The sequence below is a fragment of the Sinohyriopsis cumingii genome, chromosome 2, assembly GCF_028554795.1.
Source record: "Sinohyriopsis cumingii isolate HCF-2022 chromosome 2, ASM2855479v2, whole genome shotgun sequence".
Lineage (NCBI taxonomy): Eukaryota > Metazoa > Mollusca > Bivalvia > Unionida > Unionidae > Sinohyriopsis > Sinohyriopsis cumingii.
This window is the reverse complement of record NC_142962.1, coordinates 65178254-65196376: the sequence shown is the minus strand read 5'-3', so window position 1 is coordinate 65196376 and position 18123 is coordinate 65178254. Positions and strand designations below refer to the sequence as shown.

The window sequence follows — 18123 nt, the reverse complement described above, 5'->3', positions numbered from 1 at the left end:
CCAAAAAGGTTGCTCCTATCTGCTAGAAAATAAGCATGAACAAGTCCAAAGTACACTAAGTTTATCAGTAATTAAAATAGGGAAAACAAATTTTGCCATAGTAGGCAATGCAATGATAGAATTAAAAAATATATAACAAGTATAAAAACAGTCATTGGCTGTTTGTTATAAATTACCTTTAAAGTCCAGAAGTGAAAAATACCAGCAATTAGAATTTTGATAGGTTCACATCTTAAGTAAGGTCAAGCTGCATACTCTTTAATCCAAACTAAAAACATCAATCATACACTAAAATACACGGAAAAGTTCTTTCAACAATACACAAGATATAAATGCCTTTTTTAAATAGCCAGGATAACCAGTGAGACAACCTAGGAAACTATTTTTTAAAAAAAAAATTAAACCCTATGCAAAGTACTAAACTGTAGAGCACCACCTTACAGGGTGGCATGCTGGGTGTAGGTCAACAAAGCTCTAGAAACTGTGGAGCTACATGTGGTTTCCAAATCCGATATGATAGATACATGCCCACCAAAACAAGACACTGACTGGACATGTTTGTCTGGAACTGGGATGGCATACGGTGAATAATATATCACATGCAGGTCTATCCATCCACCTTAAATTATGATAAATGGATTATTGGTAGCACTGTTAACAGCTGCAGCAAAATTTTTAACTAGTATTCATCCAATCCGGATAGCGGGATCAAGGGGAGTTAATATGTAAGAGTTACATCCCTTTGTTTATATGGAAAAACTAATGGAAAGAACTTTTTGTTTTGGTTGGTCTTTCAGGGAAGGCCGGATAGGATGCAGCAGAGGGTTATTCCAAGTGTTAATGTAATCTGGTAATGTATTTGACAAAGACAGTAATTTTTTAATGAGCTGTTTTTAAGCAGATGAGAGCAGATATGTGATATTCATGCAGACAGAACAATAATTGGTGAGATTAACATGCCATAATGAGTTCTTTAGTTTATATGTATTAGTTCAAGATAACCAGGTATCTATGTTAGTATGATTAAGTTAAACTTAGATACAAAACTGTAAACCTTTTTCCTAGTATGACTAAGTTAAATTTGGATATAAAACTGCACACATTTCGATTAGTATCACAGAACTGAACTCAAATACAAAACTGTACATATTTCTGTTAGTATAACAGAGTTCATTTTCAGGCAAAGTTGTTATTCCATATAACATGCATACAATGAGATTTATGTATTGTCTGAATAGATAACATAAGCACTGTATAAGGTCAAGGTTATTTATGGAAACTTAAACACAGAAAATAAATCAGTTCCTAGAGAAAAGATAACTGAATCAAATGTTATTTCTGCTTAAACCAGTGAAATTCATTGTTACAGGTTGTTACATTTTGGTCATTTCTCACAAATTTTAGAACAATGCAGCTGACCATTTTTCGAAATTCACTGTTACTGATGGTCACATTTTGGTCATCATTTGCAAACTTCAGGACATGCACTTTACTCAACCAAATACAATTCAGCAGATTCACTTTAGAATAAAAAGGAAGAAATCTGAAACCTAAAGATTTACTTCCATCAGTAATTTTATGATTTTTACATTAAGATGTACCATCTGCTCAATATTGGTTCACAAAATGTGACAGCTTGCAGTAGATATCTATGAATTTCCAAAATTATTTACCCTAATTCGTTATCCAAATTAATTTTGCTACAGCTTATTCAGATTTGGAATTGATCCTTTTGTGACTAGGTTACTAACATATTTTCTCAAAGGGATCTTCATTCAAATGAATGGTCATTCCCAACTGTGTACTCCAACCACAATCAAATAAGATCATTCCCATGGGTGTACTCCAACCATATTCAAATGATAGGTCATTCTCAAGGGTGTACTCCAGCCACATTCAAATAATAGGTAATTCCTAAGGGTGTATTCCAACCATGTTCAAATAAGTCATTCCCAAGCATGTATTCCATTTTTTCATAAATCATCCACTGTAGAGAAATGATGAATCACCAGAAATGAAATAAACATGCCTACTCATCAGCAAAGCATTTGCTCTAAAGACAACTTTTTTATTTTGTAATTTTATCACTGTCGAACCATTAGGAATCACTGTTTAACCATTCAGAATTACTGTCTAACCAGCAGTTGTCCTTTCAGTCAGACATGCTTAACACAACACATGTCATTATTTAACAAATGACAGGTTGTGTAGGAAAAGACTGACTGGTGGCCCCATAGGAATTTTGAATAAACAACAACTGATTCACAGCTGTTGTCAGATGAGTGGAATTTGGTATTCATCCAGCTTAGCCCATGTGATTCACATAAAATAAGATTCTATTTGTTCCTAATTCAACAATAAAATGAAGGTCAAATTTGAAAAAAACTCGCATTCATGTCAGTATTAACTTTTCTTCCATCTGAACTAAATAACTCACCAGGCACAAAGTGACTGTAGTGACAAATAATGAGATTACTTGCAATCTATGTCCCAAAGTCATAAAATTATCTGAATACAAGAAGAAAACACCAAAAATCATATAAAATCATAGTGCATCAATTTTTAAGTCTTCTCAAAGTATGAACATTCTTGGTGAAGAAACACACCATACAATTTATTCAAATGGTTGAAGAGCATATATCAGAATGATACAAATCTCATGCTGATGATGTCATGCTCACAATAACTGTCAATAAAAAAGATATAACAAAGATTACACTGACTCTTATAATCTGTTTTTTGGCAACCACATAATCTAAACCCAATAAAAAATCCACTCTGCAAATAGTTAAGTCACAATTTTTTTTATGAGAGTACCAATTCTTTTAATTTCAATGTAGCTTCAAACCACAAATGCAATAACCCCACGAATAGTGATCAGAAAGCTTAAATTTCTCATTCAGAAATTTAATTACACACTAAAAGGTCATTTTTCACAAAACCAAGAAAATTTACATCCATAAAAATACACCAGATCATGGTTTCTCTAACATTTTCCTGATTCTGCCTTATTCTGAGAAAAAAAAGATAAACTTTCTTTCCATGTTCAATTCTGTCTGCAAGACATTTCTTGAGTAGCACCAACTGAGACTGGTCTGTCTGTACCCAGTGAATATTTATGTATCCATCCACTCTACCTGGTTGCCACCAAAGTGGTGACAATGACTTATCCCTATAGCTCCTCCTCCTACACCTTGCCCCAGGGTATCCCAGCACATCATGCCTTGCTTCTGCTTAAACTGAAATTTAAAAAAATCTCTTTAAATGCTCCAGTGATGTAATTTAGTGAGCAATTCCATGAATAGGGGTTCTAAATGATGAAAATATCAACACTTTATTTAATTAATTTTTAGATATATGATATTTATCTTTAAATTTTATCTTGTCAGTCAAGTACGTACCTATGTAATCTTAGTCATGAAGTTATGCTTTTTATCAGAAGATGTTTATATAATCATTCATCTGGTTATAATCTGTATGTTTTTGTGATCACACATTAGGTACATATAAGTAAATTGTTCAAAATTTCAAGTAAATGAAAGTTCAAACATTAAAATAAAATAAAATACATATAAATATTGCATCTCTCCCATTTTCTTCAAGGAATAAATTGTCTTGATTTTACAGGGATTCCATGCATACTAAATAAACTCACTGGACCAAACCTCGAACTGCACAGACTTAGATCTGTTGTTGTTATGTTTAATGCCATTTTTTTAGCACATGACAGGCTAGAAATGGTGGCCAGTATAGCTAGTAGAAGAAGAACCCAGGAAAACCCAGGAGAGAACCAACAACCCATGGATTTAGGAGCAACAAGACATTAAAACCCCCATATAGATATGACTCTTCATTTTGGAGATCTAACAATAACAAAATTTTCAAGATAGGTGCCAGTGTGGCCATATTTTATATAAGATTGGCACCATTTCCATTTATGATCAGCTATACATCATAAGAAGTCTTTTCAGAAAAAGCACACAGACCGTTCTGTTGTCCTAGTGGTCTGAGTGTCCGCCTCGGATGAGGAAGGTCACAGGTTTGAACCCTGGACGAGTCATATTAAAGACTTATAAAAATGGTACTAACAGCTGCCTTGCTAGGTGCTCAGCATTAAGGGGTTAGTGTTAGGACTGGTCAGTCTACTGTCAGAATAATGTGACTGGGTTGGACATCATACTACATGTCTGCGGCATAATGCTCCAGTGCTAGATATCACTATAAACTGCTACTGTGGACACTGTAGCGATATGACTGAATTTTTTTTAAAGCTACATTAAAAATCCCAAACACACACATGCAGAAGTAAAAGCACAATAAGCACCATGTCTATATGACTAGCCATATTCCTAAAGTCACTATAATAAGATTTTCCATCTGGGCATTACGGTGACCATCATGGAGGTCAGAGTGACAGTGTTTTCATTCACAACAAACTAAATACATGTATCATAATAATATTTCAGTTAAACCCCCATGAAGATATAACCTTTCATCAAAAGGAGTCAAGATAACAAGATTTTCATGATGGCTTAAGTGACAGTCACCATTTTTATCTAGATCCAACAAGATATTACAGGAAGTCTTCTAACGAAAACCTTATATCAATGTGACTTTCTGCTTAGAAGGATTAGTGATAACAAGGTTTTCAAAATGGCCACTACCGAGGTCATCTTGGAGGTCAGATCAGCACTGATTTCATTTAAGTATAAGAATTTAATCAGAAGTGTAACTCCATCTGTTAAGAACAGTTATTATAAGATTTGAAAGATGACTGCCAACATGACATTGTTAGGTAAGACTGGCACTAATTTTTATAGGACCATTTATATATCATGATAGGTGTTTTACTAAAACTCAAGTTTTATGTGATTTTATCTTCAGGTGGAGTAGCAATAACAAGATTTTCAAGATGGCCCCTACTGTTGCCAATGTGTGAGGTAAGCTCAGACAATTTTCAAATAGGACCACCTACATATAGTAACAAGTGTCTTTGTAAAAATCTGATGTCAATATGATCATCAGTTCATGACTGGTAGCCATAATGATATTTAAGATGGCCACCATGGCAAAGTGAGAACATACTATCCTTGCTGAATGTCAGATGACCAATATTATTATGTAGGAAAAATTGATAACACATTAAGTTCTTTTTGATTGATATTCAAGATGGCTCCTATTGTGGCATTACTCTCTTACTAGTGGAACTTACTTGTGAATTTTGCAATAAATCCAGAAAAAAGTGGCACACTATGTAAAATATTTTGCTGACCCCTGAATTAGACCATGGGATGAATGTGTGTGCAAAGTTTCATGGCAAGCCACCAAGTAGTTTTGGAGGAGTAGAGATTACAAACTTGAATTAATATACAACTATGGATGACAACATCCCACAAGTTATTCTACACCCAAGGATTAAACTGGTACTGTCCTAAACCAAGCTAGAATATAAAAAAATTGACAGTGCACAAGTAAAACCTTTCTTCATTCTGTTTCAATTAAAATTAAATGATCAGCTTTGAAAAGATACATTTACTTAATTTTTTACTTCTCATTATCAACCAATCATGGCATCATAAACCAATATCCTCTATTTTATGTCTAACCATTTTAAGACTGCTTCTAATCCTTTAATATAATTAGTACCATGAACCCTATATTCACTGCTAAGCTACTTGACAGACCTTTGTAAAGTTGTTGAGCGCACAAATAACATGGGCACATAATTTTCTGCAGAAGAAAGCCCATGTCAATATGACTTTCTAATCAGGTAGAGTTGAGATTAGAAGATTTTCAGAAAGCTGCCATGGCAGTCATACTGGATGTCATTTCAGCATCATTTCTATTAAAGACCAACTAGACTTCATAAGATGTCTTTCAGTGAAAACCGTATGTCCAAATGATCATCAACATAGGAGGGGAAGGAATAAAATGTTGCACCATAAGGTTATTGTGATTACCATATTTGCCATCAGATTGGCATCATTATTATATAGGAGCAACTAGATAATTAAAAAGCCTTTCAGTGAAAACCCCCTGTTTATATGACCATCCTTTCAGAAGTAGTAATAACAAGATTTTCAAGTTGGCTACTATGGTGGCAATATTGGACATAAGATCAGCACCATTTTCATCAAAGATGAACAAGACATCATAAAAAGTCTTTTAGTGAAAACCCCATGTTGATAACACATCTGTTAGGACTCTGTGGTCTTAAACTACTGTAAGTAACAGAAAAGAGCAAACACCAAGATGTTTTGTAAAATTCAACAAATAATTTATTTTCCTACCATACAAAGTGAAAATCTAAAAATGACTTACAGTATTGTGAATTAAATCCTAAATAGGACTAAAAGTTCTATCACTTGTCCAAAAGTATATAGTATTCCATGTGAATTCCAGTGGTGTTCCAAATGAATTCCAATATTGATTGATGTATCACAATGTCATAATCCAAAACATCCTTGAATGAATTCACAATAGTCCCAAAATAATGATTTAATCTGAAAATTATTGAGCACTTTGTAATTCCACTGAATAATGTAAATTAATAAATTAAATCCTCTCAACTGAACACAATTAAAATTGATTCCACTAAGACTGATGTAAAGATATGGAATGAGTAAATTAATGTATATTTAATTTGTATTGTTCATTAGCTTTTTCTCCATGATTATATGCTATGTATAATTGTATTTTTTAATTGACCTTAGTCCAAAATCAAGTTCATGATGTACCTGACTAGGGACATTGATTTTGTAAACAATATAATACATAGCTAATATTTCTCTGTCAGTATAGATTAAATATTATGATTATTATCAATGGAGGTAAACATGTTTATCTTAATCTGAGTCTAGGACATTGGTAATCTCCATAGAAAAACCAGGTGTACCTTATGTTTGCCATGCTCTTTATTAAAAGTTTTGTAATAAACCTAATCTTATTGACAACTTAGAATGTTCTAGAAGTGAACTTTTGATCATCTTGGTTTTGTTATTATGTCTTAATTTTTTTTATAACGTTATTTACTTGAAAAATTACCCATTCTTGCTTTGACATCTTGAAGAAGGATCAGTCTTATTGTTTTATTTACATTTTCATCTGAGTGGAGTTATGTATTCATATTATTATTTACTGGAAATATAAAGCGCTCATCAGTAATAATCTTGGCCTGGAACATTAATCTGGAATTATAGTGAATTCAGATAAAAACATTTTTTGGATTATTTTATTTTAATATATAAAAAAACTGTAAACACTTCATCACATTCAGGCCACTGGCACATTACCACATTCAAGACTACAGATGCATCAACACATTCAATTTTTTAACTTATTTCGAATACCACTGGAATTCATTTGGAACTTCATACATTTGGAATTGTAATAAAACTTCTGTAACTATTCGGGATTTAATTCACAATATTGTACGTTCTTTTTAAGTTTTCAATTTGTATTCTAGGAAAATAAATTATTTGTTGAATCATAAAAACTTGTCAGTTTTCGCAATTTTCTGTTACTCAGTTTAAGAGCATGGAGTCATAATAAAATTACAATGTTAACAACTTTATATACCTCTCCACACGATCTATATCATAATAATTTTCTGAAAATACCCTGTCATCTTAATGGAATTTTCCATAAAATTAATAAACAAGGTCAAGTTTATTTACTTAAATTTTAATAAGCAACCTGTGAAAGGGAAGGTAGATTGTTTTTTTTTCTGTGAGGAATACCAATGTCCTAATTCAAACTCAAGTAAACATGTTTACCTACAAAAAATAATAATCTTAATATATAATCTACAACAAAGAAAACACCCAGCTATGCAATATGTTATTTACAAAACAACAAGTCATTAGCCAGGTAGGCACAACCACTACCATCAATTATGGATAAAGGTCAACTATGCAATACAAATTAAATATGCATAGCAAATAAACATAGACAAAAGCCAATATACAATACAAATTAAATATACATAATACTGTCCATGTGGTTAGAGTAGTGATAGCAAGATTTTCAAGACGGATATCAAGATTTTTCCAAGATGAAGTGTTGGCCATATTGGACTTCAGATTGTCACCATTTTTATTAGGACCAACTAGACATCATAAGAAGTCAACACCATTTTTATTAGGACCAACTAGACATCATAAAAGTATTTTAGTCAAAACCCCCTATTGATATGACCATCCATTCAAAAGGAGTAGTAAAAACAGTTTTCATACTGGATGTTCAAGCAGCACAGTTTTCATCTATTGACAACTTGACCACAGGCAGTTATGTGTGTAAAATTCTGTACCAATCCTCCAAGTAGTTTAGGAGGAGTAGTGATAAAAAAAACTTGTGCTAAACAGATGAACAGACAAATGACTACTGACCATCCCATAAGCTCCTCTGGTCTATTAGCGCTGAAAAATCGGTTACCAACTTTAAGTAATCAGGCTTGTTTGTATGACACTAGCCTCTCCCTATTTAAATGCTTTTATTGACATGCCTTTACATACACCTCTGATGCAGCAGACATACTGCCTTTTCTATACAAAGCATTTTGCTTCAGGATAACTCTAATGAGACTATGCATCTAGCAGCTGTAATTAATACAATCATGTACGTAACCATCCTTGATGGCTTAGTTCTAAAATCACATATTAGATTATTCACCAAGTATTGATTTCCCTTAATTGAAAATTATAGTGTTATTTTTCATAAATATGTTATCACATAATGCATTTACATACACCATAAAAATGCGGGAATGTGAGATTTCACTGACTGCCCAAAAATGAATGAAGCTGATAGTAGGCTTCAACGTTTGTTACTACGCTTCATACTGAGAAACTAAAGACAGAAGTCATATTTAATACAAAGGAAATTTGTATCATAAATTATGTTTCTTCAAGATTACTTACCCAATCACATTACCTATAGGAATATAATTTCTGCTACCTCAGAAACCCAGCCATCCCAGGAAGATAAAAAAAATTCTTTCCTGTCTATATCTCATATAGACTTCGAAAAATTTCATAAAATGGAAGTATATTTTTCAAGATTCTATATCAAGATTCCCATGCCACTGCTAGTTGGTTACCCATCTTTTGGATGTTCTATAGTATAAACTTAATCAAAACGCAAACCAAACACTGTGTTCAAAAGCAAAGCCCACACAATTTCAGTGAGAGATATCTTCATGAGATGTATCTGATCCTGACAAAGCGCAGAATGCACCAAGAGAATGACCCACTTGCATCACAAGGCCAGCACTTGATAGGTTTTACCTTGTTTTCCAGCAATGATACGAAGGAAAAGCCATTCATAGGCTCCATGAATGTTTTCCAAATCCAGGTTGCAGCACCGGCATAAATTTATGATCTTATCAGAATGGAGATAGTATGTAGCAATAAACAGACTGCAGTACAGCTCATACAATTTTTCAGAAACCACATGTATTGCAGTGAGGGATGGAGAGAGAGTAAAGATTAAGAAGAAAAACAATTCCACTATATCTCCACGTGACCTGATGGAGTTATCATGGATGACCACCACTGAGTGGATGTGGTCTATATCAAATGGGTGTAGTTTTAGACATGATTTTGGTCTTCTGTGAAAAAAAGCTGAAAAAATTTAAAGGGGGGTTTGGGGGTCCTCCCCCTACGGGGTCTCAAGGGGCAGCACTCTCAATCCAGAGGGCCAAAGATGCATTTTACACTCATAAATACTGCTCTTGGTGCAACTTAAAATCATAAAATAAACCAAAATAATAATTTTAAAAACTAATAAACTTACCAAACATTTTCAACTAGACTTCAATAATTTCACAATATTTATAGTCACATGAATTTGTTCTCCAATGCTGTTGATGCTGAAGTTATTTCATGTGCATGTCAGTGTTCACATCGTAATTAAGTCACAGTAATTTCTCAGTTTTTGCAGCAAATATATTATACTTCCCTCTTTTCATAACAAATCTCTCAAATAAATACCCAAGTACATCAACTATATACAAATAATCCCATAATTCACTTGTCTTTTTCTCCAATGGACACAACATGTTGATATGCCAGTCGAGCTCTTTTTATGGTTTTGGGAAAGATTTCTTTAGCCTTCCTTTTTGTCACCGCTGACTTTTTGGCTCAATGTACAATCGTTTCTTTTCCTTCTCAATGAGAGCCTTTTTCCTTTCAAGCTGGTGCTTGTATTGGCAACATGCCGTGCGCATATTCTTACAGAGGGCTACATCTGTTCTATCATGCAAGAAATCTTTCTTCTTATAGTAATTAATTGCACTTTTTTCCAGATGCCTTCTGAGCTTCAATTTTTCCGTATGCAGCTTCTTTTGTAGGTGCTGTTCCAAACTCTTCCAACTGCAATTACCGTAGAGCAGAGGTCACAAAATACCAGTCCTCTAGCATTCAGTTTTCTAATAAACTGACCAACTACATGGTTCCCATGCTTTTCTAAATATAAGTTTCCAGGTCTTTTCCAGGTATTTTCCAGGATGAAATTAATTTTTTCAAGGTTAACATATGACCATTAATGAATGGAATTAAAGAACATTTTGGATTATAAAACATGCATTTTCCGAATCTGAAGATGTTTCTCTTTCAAGACTCTCAAAAAAATATGTCAGGAAAGATAATCATGTACAAAACCACAAAACGAGTCACATGAAACAAATTTCACTATATTCCTATAAATTGGCATTTAAAGCCATTTCAATGTACAGAATACAAATTCTAACTTTACTTTGCTGACCTGCATTATGTTGCTACGTGGAAATAACATAACGAACATAAATTATTTTGCTTCCTTTCAAACCTTTAATTCTAAAGAAGTCTAGAGCAATATATGTGCATATTATACAAGTAAACATTTCCTATCAAAGTATGAAAAAAAGCAATAAATACAAAGTATTAGAATCTTAACTTGTAACGAAAAAAAGTTTAACCCTGAATTCATGTGTGCCAATAAAATCTCAAACAAGATTTTTCAACCAACCTAAACTCCTTAAGACGATTTGGTTAAAAATTCCATCATTTAAAGATATTTACAAAAGGGATGTTTTAAATTTTGACAAAAGACCTTCAAAATTATATATTGTTGTATAAACAAGGACTGAATTTTCTGTAAAATCAACTTGTCTTCTTGTAGTTCAATAAACCAGTGCCAAAACCTGAACTGATAGATGGGATCTTATAATTTCTTAATATATAATAAAAGGGACGACAATTTCCCATTTCACCTGTGTTCTATTTTAGATCTGAAACCAATGCTTCAAGCTCAAAATTTTTCTAAACATGGTTTCCTCCGAATATTCCAACCCCATTTTTCACATTTGGACATTTAGGATGGAGTGTGGGTTCAAAGTGATTACATATAAAAAAAATTTGGAAGCTTACCAGGTGGCCTAGCAAATTTAAACTATGTTATATTGACTTTTACCTGTATGAAATCGATAGGAATTTTTTTTATTTTCTCAAAAATGGCAAGTATTGTAATCGTTATGTCTTTAATCTGCTGACAGACTAGATGAAACGCGGCATAGGTGAAACCTGACCTGGTACTCGCCATTTGTGTTAATAGGCTCATGACTTCACAACTCTCAAACAATGACATTGGAAGTCCAATAGTCACACGATATCAACAACTCATTTTTAATGTCACTGTAAAAAATTTCAATTATATTAAATGAAAGTCTGATACTTTTTGTAAAAACCAGAAAGAATACATAATTCTCAACATATTTATTTTGAGAACATCTACAAGAAACTTGGCCAGTCTGATTCATCAAGCAGAGTAGTCTGGTTCCCTGCTTTGTATGTTCCCTGCGTGAGTGAGCACATGTCAACATGGTAGTCACGTGATACAACAAAACTCCAGAAGTTGGTCTCAGAATAAATATAGAGAATTTTGTGCTCTTTCGTTTTTGTATTTTTATTACAACCAGTATACGACTTTGATTTAATTTTTCCTACAACATCTGAAAATGATGGTTGTGAGATTCTGTGTGCTCGTGCAACTAACAATCAAAATCGCTAGTACCAGCTCAAATTTCATCAACGCATTAGTTTTTTTCTTCTTTCAGCAGATTAAAGACATAATGATTTTAATACTCACAATTTCTGAGAAAATAAATAATTTTCATATCGATTTCATGCAGGTTTAACTCAATTTAACAATGTTTAAGTTGGCTAGCCCATCTGCAAACCAGCTATGCTTTAACGCCACCATGTTGGCCTCTTGTGATGCTGGACTGGTTTTCATACCTTCCATATATAAAAAATATACGGATATCGAACTGTCTGTGAAACAAAAAGTCTACCAGATGAATCTAATCCACTAAGCGTTTGGATTGTCTCAACAAATTTATTTATGGCAAGCACCCAAATGATCCATACTGCAACCTCCTACTATTCTGGTTAGAACTAGATAAATTTAACTCATGATCAGTTCAGTTACAACTCAGTTATGTAATTGTTTCGGGCATCAAGTTGTGAAGGAAAATTCATCGGTTTTTCCCATCTTTCGTCAATATTTGCAAAATTTAAGGACTTTTCATGGTCGGGAGAAAAATTATCATTTCTCCTGACTTTTTCCAGATTTCCCGGTAGTGTGGGAACCCTGCAAATACATTTCTGTCAACTTTTTGCTCCAGCCATTCCCATTTCCATACGTTCCACAACTCGGGACATCATGTTTTGCAAGCATGCTTGTCTTCCCATTGCCATCAGTTTGGATTACATTAAGATTCATTGGATGAATTTAAACCTTTGACAAATCAGAATACTCTTTACGAGAGCTGTGTGCTAACTAATATATGGAACGAATAATTTACAATGTTCATTTGTGGAATGGGAGCAGACAGACTGTTTTTAAAAAACTGGATGGGAGATGATATAAAAAATGGACTATATAAAGAAAAATCTGATTCAAGTCAGGAGAAAAGTGGAATTCCGTTTTAAAACGGAGAAAAATCATGTCTGCAGTTTACTGTGTATGACCCTTGCAAAGCATATTCTTTAGAGGTTCACAGAGAGAGGTACTGATTTATCTAGATGATTATCAGCTGATTATAAACATTTCCTAGTTCTAATGAAGATGAGGTAATAGACAAAATGCCAAATCAAATTTTAGACATTAACAGCTGCAATACATTGCAATTAATACCACAGTAACTTTTTTTCATCTAGAAAAGCCTGATCAACATCTTTTACAATAAGTTTACACTTTTATTTAATTGATAGAAATCTCAACACACCAGCACACTGACTTGATGAGACTCTGTTGAGCTTTTCTTGAACAGTGTAAATTTATCTTACTGTTTAAACATGAAAAGTAACCCTCTGAGGTATGGAAAATTAAAATTCCAGATAATAGCCACTTCTGAAAAAAACACACAAAAAAACAGACAGGCAACATTAAATTTACATTTAAGTGCAAACCACGTGTTATGAGGCTGAATACACAAGTACATAACTAATAATGGTTAAATTCTGATTGCAATTGTAATGTAAAGGACTGGCCATTTAATTTACGGGGCTAAATTGTTCTTTCAGACTGGGATATTTTTTATCTTTTCATTCATCACATGATAAATTTGTTTCAAATAAAACAAGGAATGGTATAGTGCCCTTTTTTATGCTACAAATCAGAAGAAGACAATCTCCCCCCTTCTGTAGTAACTTAAATGGTCTCTCCCATATAAAGACTTGGCTTCAGCAGCTGTTCAGAACAAAATAAAGGCATGACCATTGTAAACATTGTTATAAAATGTTAGCATCAAAAGATAATGTCAATTTCAGCTTTGGAAAGGTGTGTTTTTAACACATGAAGCCATCTGTCTTGGTTCTTTGTATTTAACAACTCAAATTATAGTCCTGTCATTAGCAATGGAAGTTTGGTAATTGTTTCTAATTAATCAGACCTCTACATATTGTGGAAATGAATAAGAATGTGGAAAATTGTCAAATCTTAGATTGTCAGAGATTTTAATTTCCAACAAAACTTTTGGGCATTCTGTGTGGATGTCTCCACACATATCCTACTATTTGCTTATTCTTGTAAGGAAAAATATAAAATCAAACGTTGCATCATAATAGAAAAAATATAATCTATCATATGGAAATGATGTGTCAATCACATTAATCATAACATAGATCTACTTCTTACAATTATTTTGATGCAGATATTCAAGTATGCAGTTTCCTGTTCCTGGAGACATTGTCTATTGACACCCCCACCCAATCAAAACTTTTGCAGCTAGTTACTGTGGCTGAGTGAAAAAAGTCTCTCTATCGCTAACACCTCTCTCTCTCTCTCTCTCTCTCTCTCTCGCGTGTACATATAATGGGTAAAATTTCAACATGTCATGCATTGGAAAAGTTAAAATCTGGTTAGCAATAATACTTTCAGCATTATTTCTGAAAATTACATTGGTGGAAATGTCTTCAAAACATATTCTGAATCATGAAAAACTTTCATGACAGAAATGCCTTTTTGGCTTGGTGTGAAAGATCAGGGCCATTAAATGGAGAAAGTCTGCAGTCAGGAAATACTTAAACTTTTACTGAAGCATGTATAAAAATGTTTCGAGTGCAAGTGATTTGGATTCCATATTTTATGAGAGAGACAGAGAGAGAGAGTTGTCATCTGCAATCAACGAAGAGATTTGTTATCTGCAATAAAAATGAGTATAATGAGAAAGGAAGTGAGTTGCCATCTGCAATCAATGAGTATGTTTGTGTGTGTGTGTTTTGGTTTTTTAACGTAGCTTTAAAAAATTTTCAGTCATATCACTATGATGTCTGCAGTGTGGCAGTTTATAGTGATGTCTAGAACTGGGGCATCATGCCGCAGACATGTAGCATGATGTCCATCTCAGTCACATTATCCTGACAACAGGCCAACCAGTCCTAACACTAACCTTTTAATGCTGAGCACCAAGCAAGGCAGCTGTTAGTACCATTTTTGTAAGTCTTTGGTATGACTCAACCGGGAAGCAATCAGTGAGTAAGACAAGCGACTGAGTCATCATTATCATCTGCGCTCTCTCTCATTAAAGGCTATTTGTGCATGTAAAATTCTCTCTGTTCAAATGTGGATGCCTTTTACTGCTTTCTCCCTCCCTCCTCTCTCTGCAGATAAAATTGCATATCTAATACTTACGTTTCTCTAACATGATGTAATGACTTTACACAAACAAAAGAAAACTATCAATAGCAGTAATAACATTTAATTTATCATTTCCTTTAACCACAAAGCAATGAAGTTTTAATTTTACAAGAGTTTTTGAATCCCTGTCATATAAAGTACAATACAAAAGTGAATCAATCTGAGCTGAAGCAAATGTATGAATATCATTTATCATATTTTGTATGTAGTAGGAACCAGTTGATAAAGAGAAGTTTGGCCTCTACATTTATCTCAGATTGGTTTTGTGATTTCTACTGCATCTTACAGAACACTCTACTTAAAGCAAAAACTATACAAATTGCTTGTAGATACATTCTGAGTATATTTTGCACAATGAATCTTATTAATGTTGTTTTAACAACCATATAATCAGAATGTACAGACACATTCATTTCCTTATTTCTGCAGTTTGCACAATATACTTTGTTAATTATCATATGAAAGTCAGTGATACTGCACTCCCTGCAGAGAAAAGAAAAATAATGAAAGATACATGTCAAATTGTTTTTATAACAAAACTGCATTCATACCTGACTGAAGTGAAAGAGTACTGCACAAGTTCCAATAGTTACCCAACACATGAGTTCTCATTAACATAATGTACATGTGGAAATATTTCATGCAGAATGCCATACATTATTTATTTCAACAATTACTAAAGTTCTGTTGCTAATAATGGGACCATAATTTGAGTTGCTAAGTACAACATGCCTGGTCTGATGGCTTCCTGCATTAGAAATGCACCTTTTCCAAGCTGAAATTGATGCCATCTTCTGAAGCTAGCATTATATAACAGGGTTTACAATGGTCGCTGTCAATATTGCTGTTGAACAGCTGCTAAACCAAAGTCTTTATCAGGTAGAGACCATTTAAATTTCTAAAGATGGGAGGGGTAAATATTTGAAAACTATTGTCTTGCTCCGATTTGTAGCATAAAAAGGACACTATCCATTTCTTGTTGTACTTGAAAAAAAAAAGTATCTTGTTATGAATGAAAGACTAAACAATACCCCAACAGAAAGAACAGTATAATCTCATAAATTAAATGACCAGTCCCTTACAGTGTACACGCAGTTAGAATTGAACTAGTTCATAGCTGTATACATGTATATTCAGCCTTGTGACTGGGTCATTACTGCTTAAGGGCTAAACAAGTGGTTCACATTTAAGTGTAAATTTTGGTGTTTTCTATTTTGTTGTTAGTTTTTAATCAGAAGCAGCTGTCATCTGGAATTTACCTGTCCAAGGCTCAGAGAATTACTTTTCATGTTTAATTGTAATCCAAGTTTCCTCTGACCATTCCCACCCCATTTTTGATATAGGACATTTATGTTAGGGTGTACCCTCTGATGAGTTTATCCCTTTACCTCATACGGTGTATGGCTTTGAAGGCAGTTTATATACATGTCACACAGTGCAGTGAACTATAAACAGAACATCTGTTACCTATTTGACTCAAATACACATAGGCCTGCATGTTAACTGTTAAGCAGTGTAGTATATGTAATAATCAACATCAATTTTAACCATTTTACATTTTTAGTACAGATCTTTTATGCATAGAAAGATTTAATAGTAAAATCTAATTATTATAGGTGTATAATCATTTATCAAAGAAGAATTTCTTTTATGTGCTTTAAAATCTTGAGAGAACTTGTTTACAGTCAAGCCAGTGAAGCTGCGTGACCAACCATAACTGCCAATTCTCATACTCAAAATTTATCAGTACTTTGTCTATGTCTACATTAATAAATCATCTGAATCTGATAAATTACAAAAACTCAGTGTCACCTACATCAACATCAGAGCCTTTACCTAAGTTATTGAAGCTTTCATAGTCACGATTCTAATCATCCAAACTCCAAAAAGTACAAAATGAAATCCATGACCTCCATTTTGGAGAGTGAATTCAACCCAGTTACTTTAAATAGCAGATTATGACTAGAACCTAAACAGCAACCATGTGATCTTAAGTAATGGTCGTTACATCAATAAATGTAGTATCTAACAGAGGATTTTCCCCTGAAGGTGGCACTATGAAAACCAGCTCAGAATGGCTTATGTTTACAGCAGGTATCGGAACACACTTCCATTCAATTTGCTTACTCTATAGGCTCAAGCTAGAGCTACAGGAAAACAAGCAAGATGGAAGTTTCAGTGAAGAAGACAAGGGCTCCAACTTAGTCAAGTTGAGCCATATCAAGACCCAGGAAAGTGTTCATCTGGGAAAAATGGTGAGCAGGTGGAGCCATGGAGGTTAAAAACTAGCCAACATGTTGAAGAAATCTTAGTTGCAGCTAATATCTTCTCCCCCATGGTATTTAAACATATCAGAAATCATGAATTAAAAATCCTTCTTCTCCTCAAAGAGCCAAAGGAAGAAGTATGCCAAATGCCAAATTCACAGTATGATAGCTGCCAAGGGTAATCTGGAATGCAGGACCTATGCAGACATGTTGGGAGACTCGTGCCCATTAAACTGCCAAATGAAAAAAGAATACAAATATATGTCACTCAGTGTAGGAGATGAAGTCCACAATGAAGTGAAAAATTAGAAACATTTACCAGAAAAAACAGAAATACTGTTACCATGCAGTAACAGTACAAAACAGTATGTAAAAATATTAAAACTATCAAATACCATCGATTCAAAGATAAATGGTGTACAGTACCAAGGTGTTTTTAAACTGAAGAACATCCAGTAGATGAGTAACCACCTGGTAGTGTCAAGTGGAGGTAATTTTATATAATCCAAGAATATTTACTTCCCTTTGATACAATTTCTGAAGTTCATCCAGTATGCATATGGGTCATCTGGAGAAGGCTGGAACTGGAAACTAATATTGGGCAATGTATTTAATGGGAAAAAAATATCTCCTTATATTACACACATGCAGAATGGTGGTAGATGGGTGGGAGCAAAAT

At 33.6% G+C, this 18123-nt stretch overlaps 1 protein-coding gene across 1 annotated transcript in view; it reads right to left on the bottom strand.

The window, feature by feature from the left end:
• The window catches only part of LOC149805062 (N-acetylgalactosaminyltransferase 7-like), an 88595-nt gene that overhangs the window by 13231 nt on the left and 57241 nt on the right, over nucleotides 1-18123 (bottom strand). The window contains exon 10 of the mRNA XM_089946944.1: nucleotides 3138-3239. Within this exon, the coding sequence (XP_089803070.1) occupies nucleotides 3138-3239 (102 nt within the window). The remainder of the gene's footprint in view (nucleotides 1-3137; nucleotides 3240-18123) is intronic.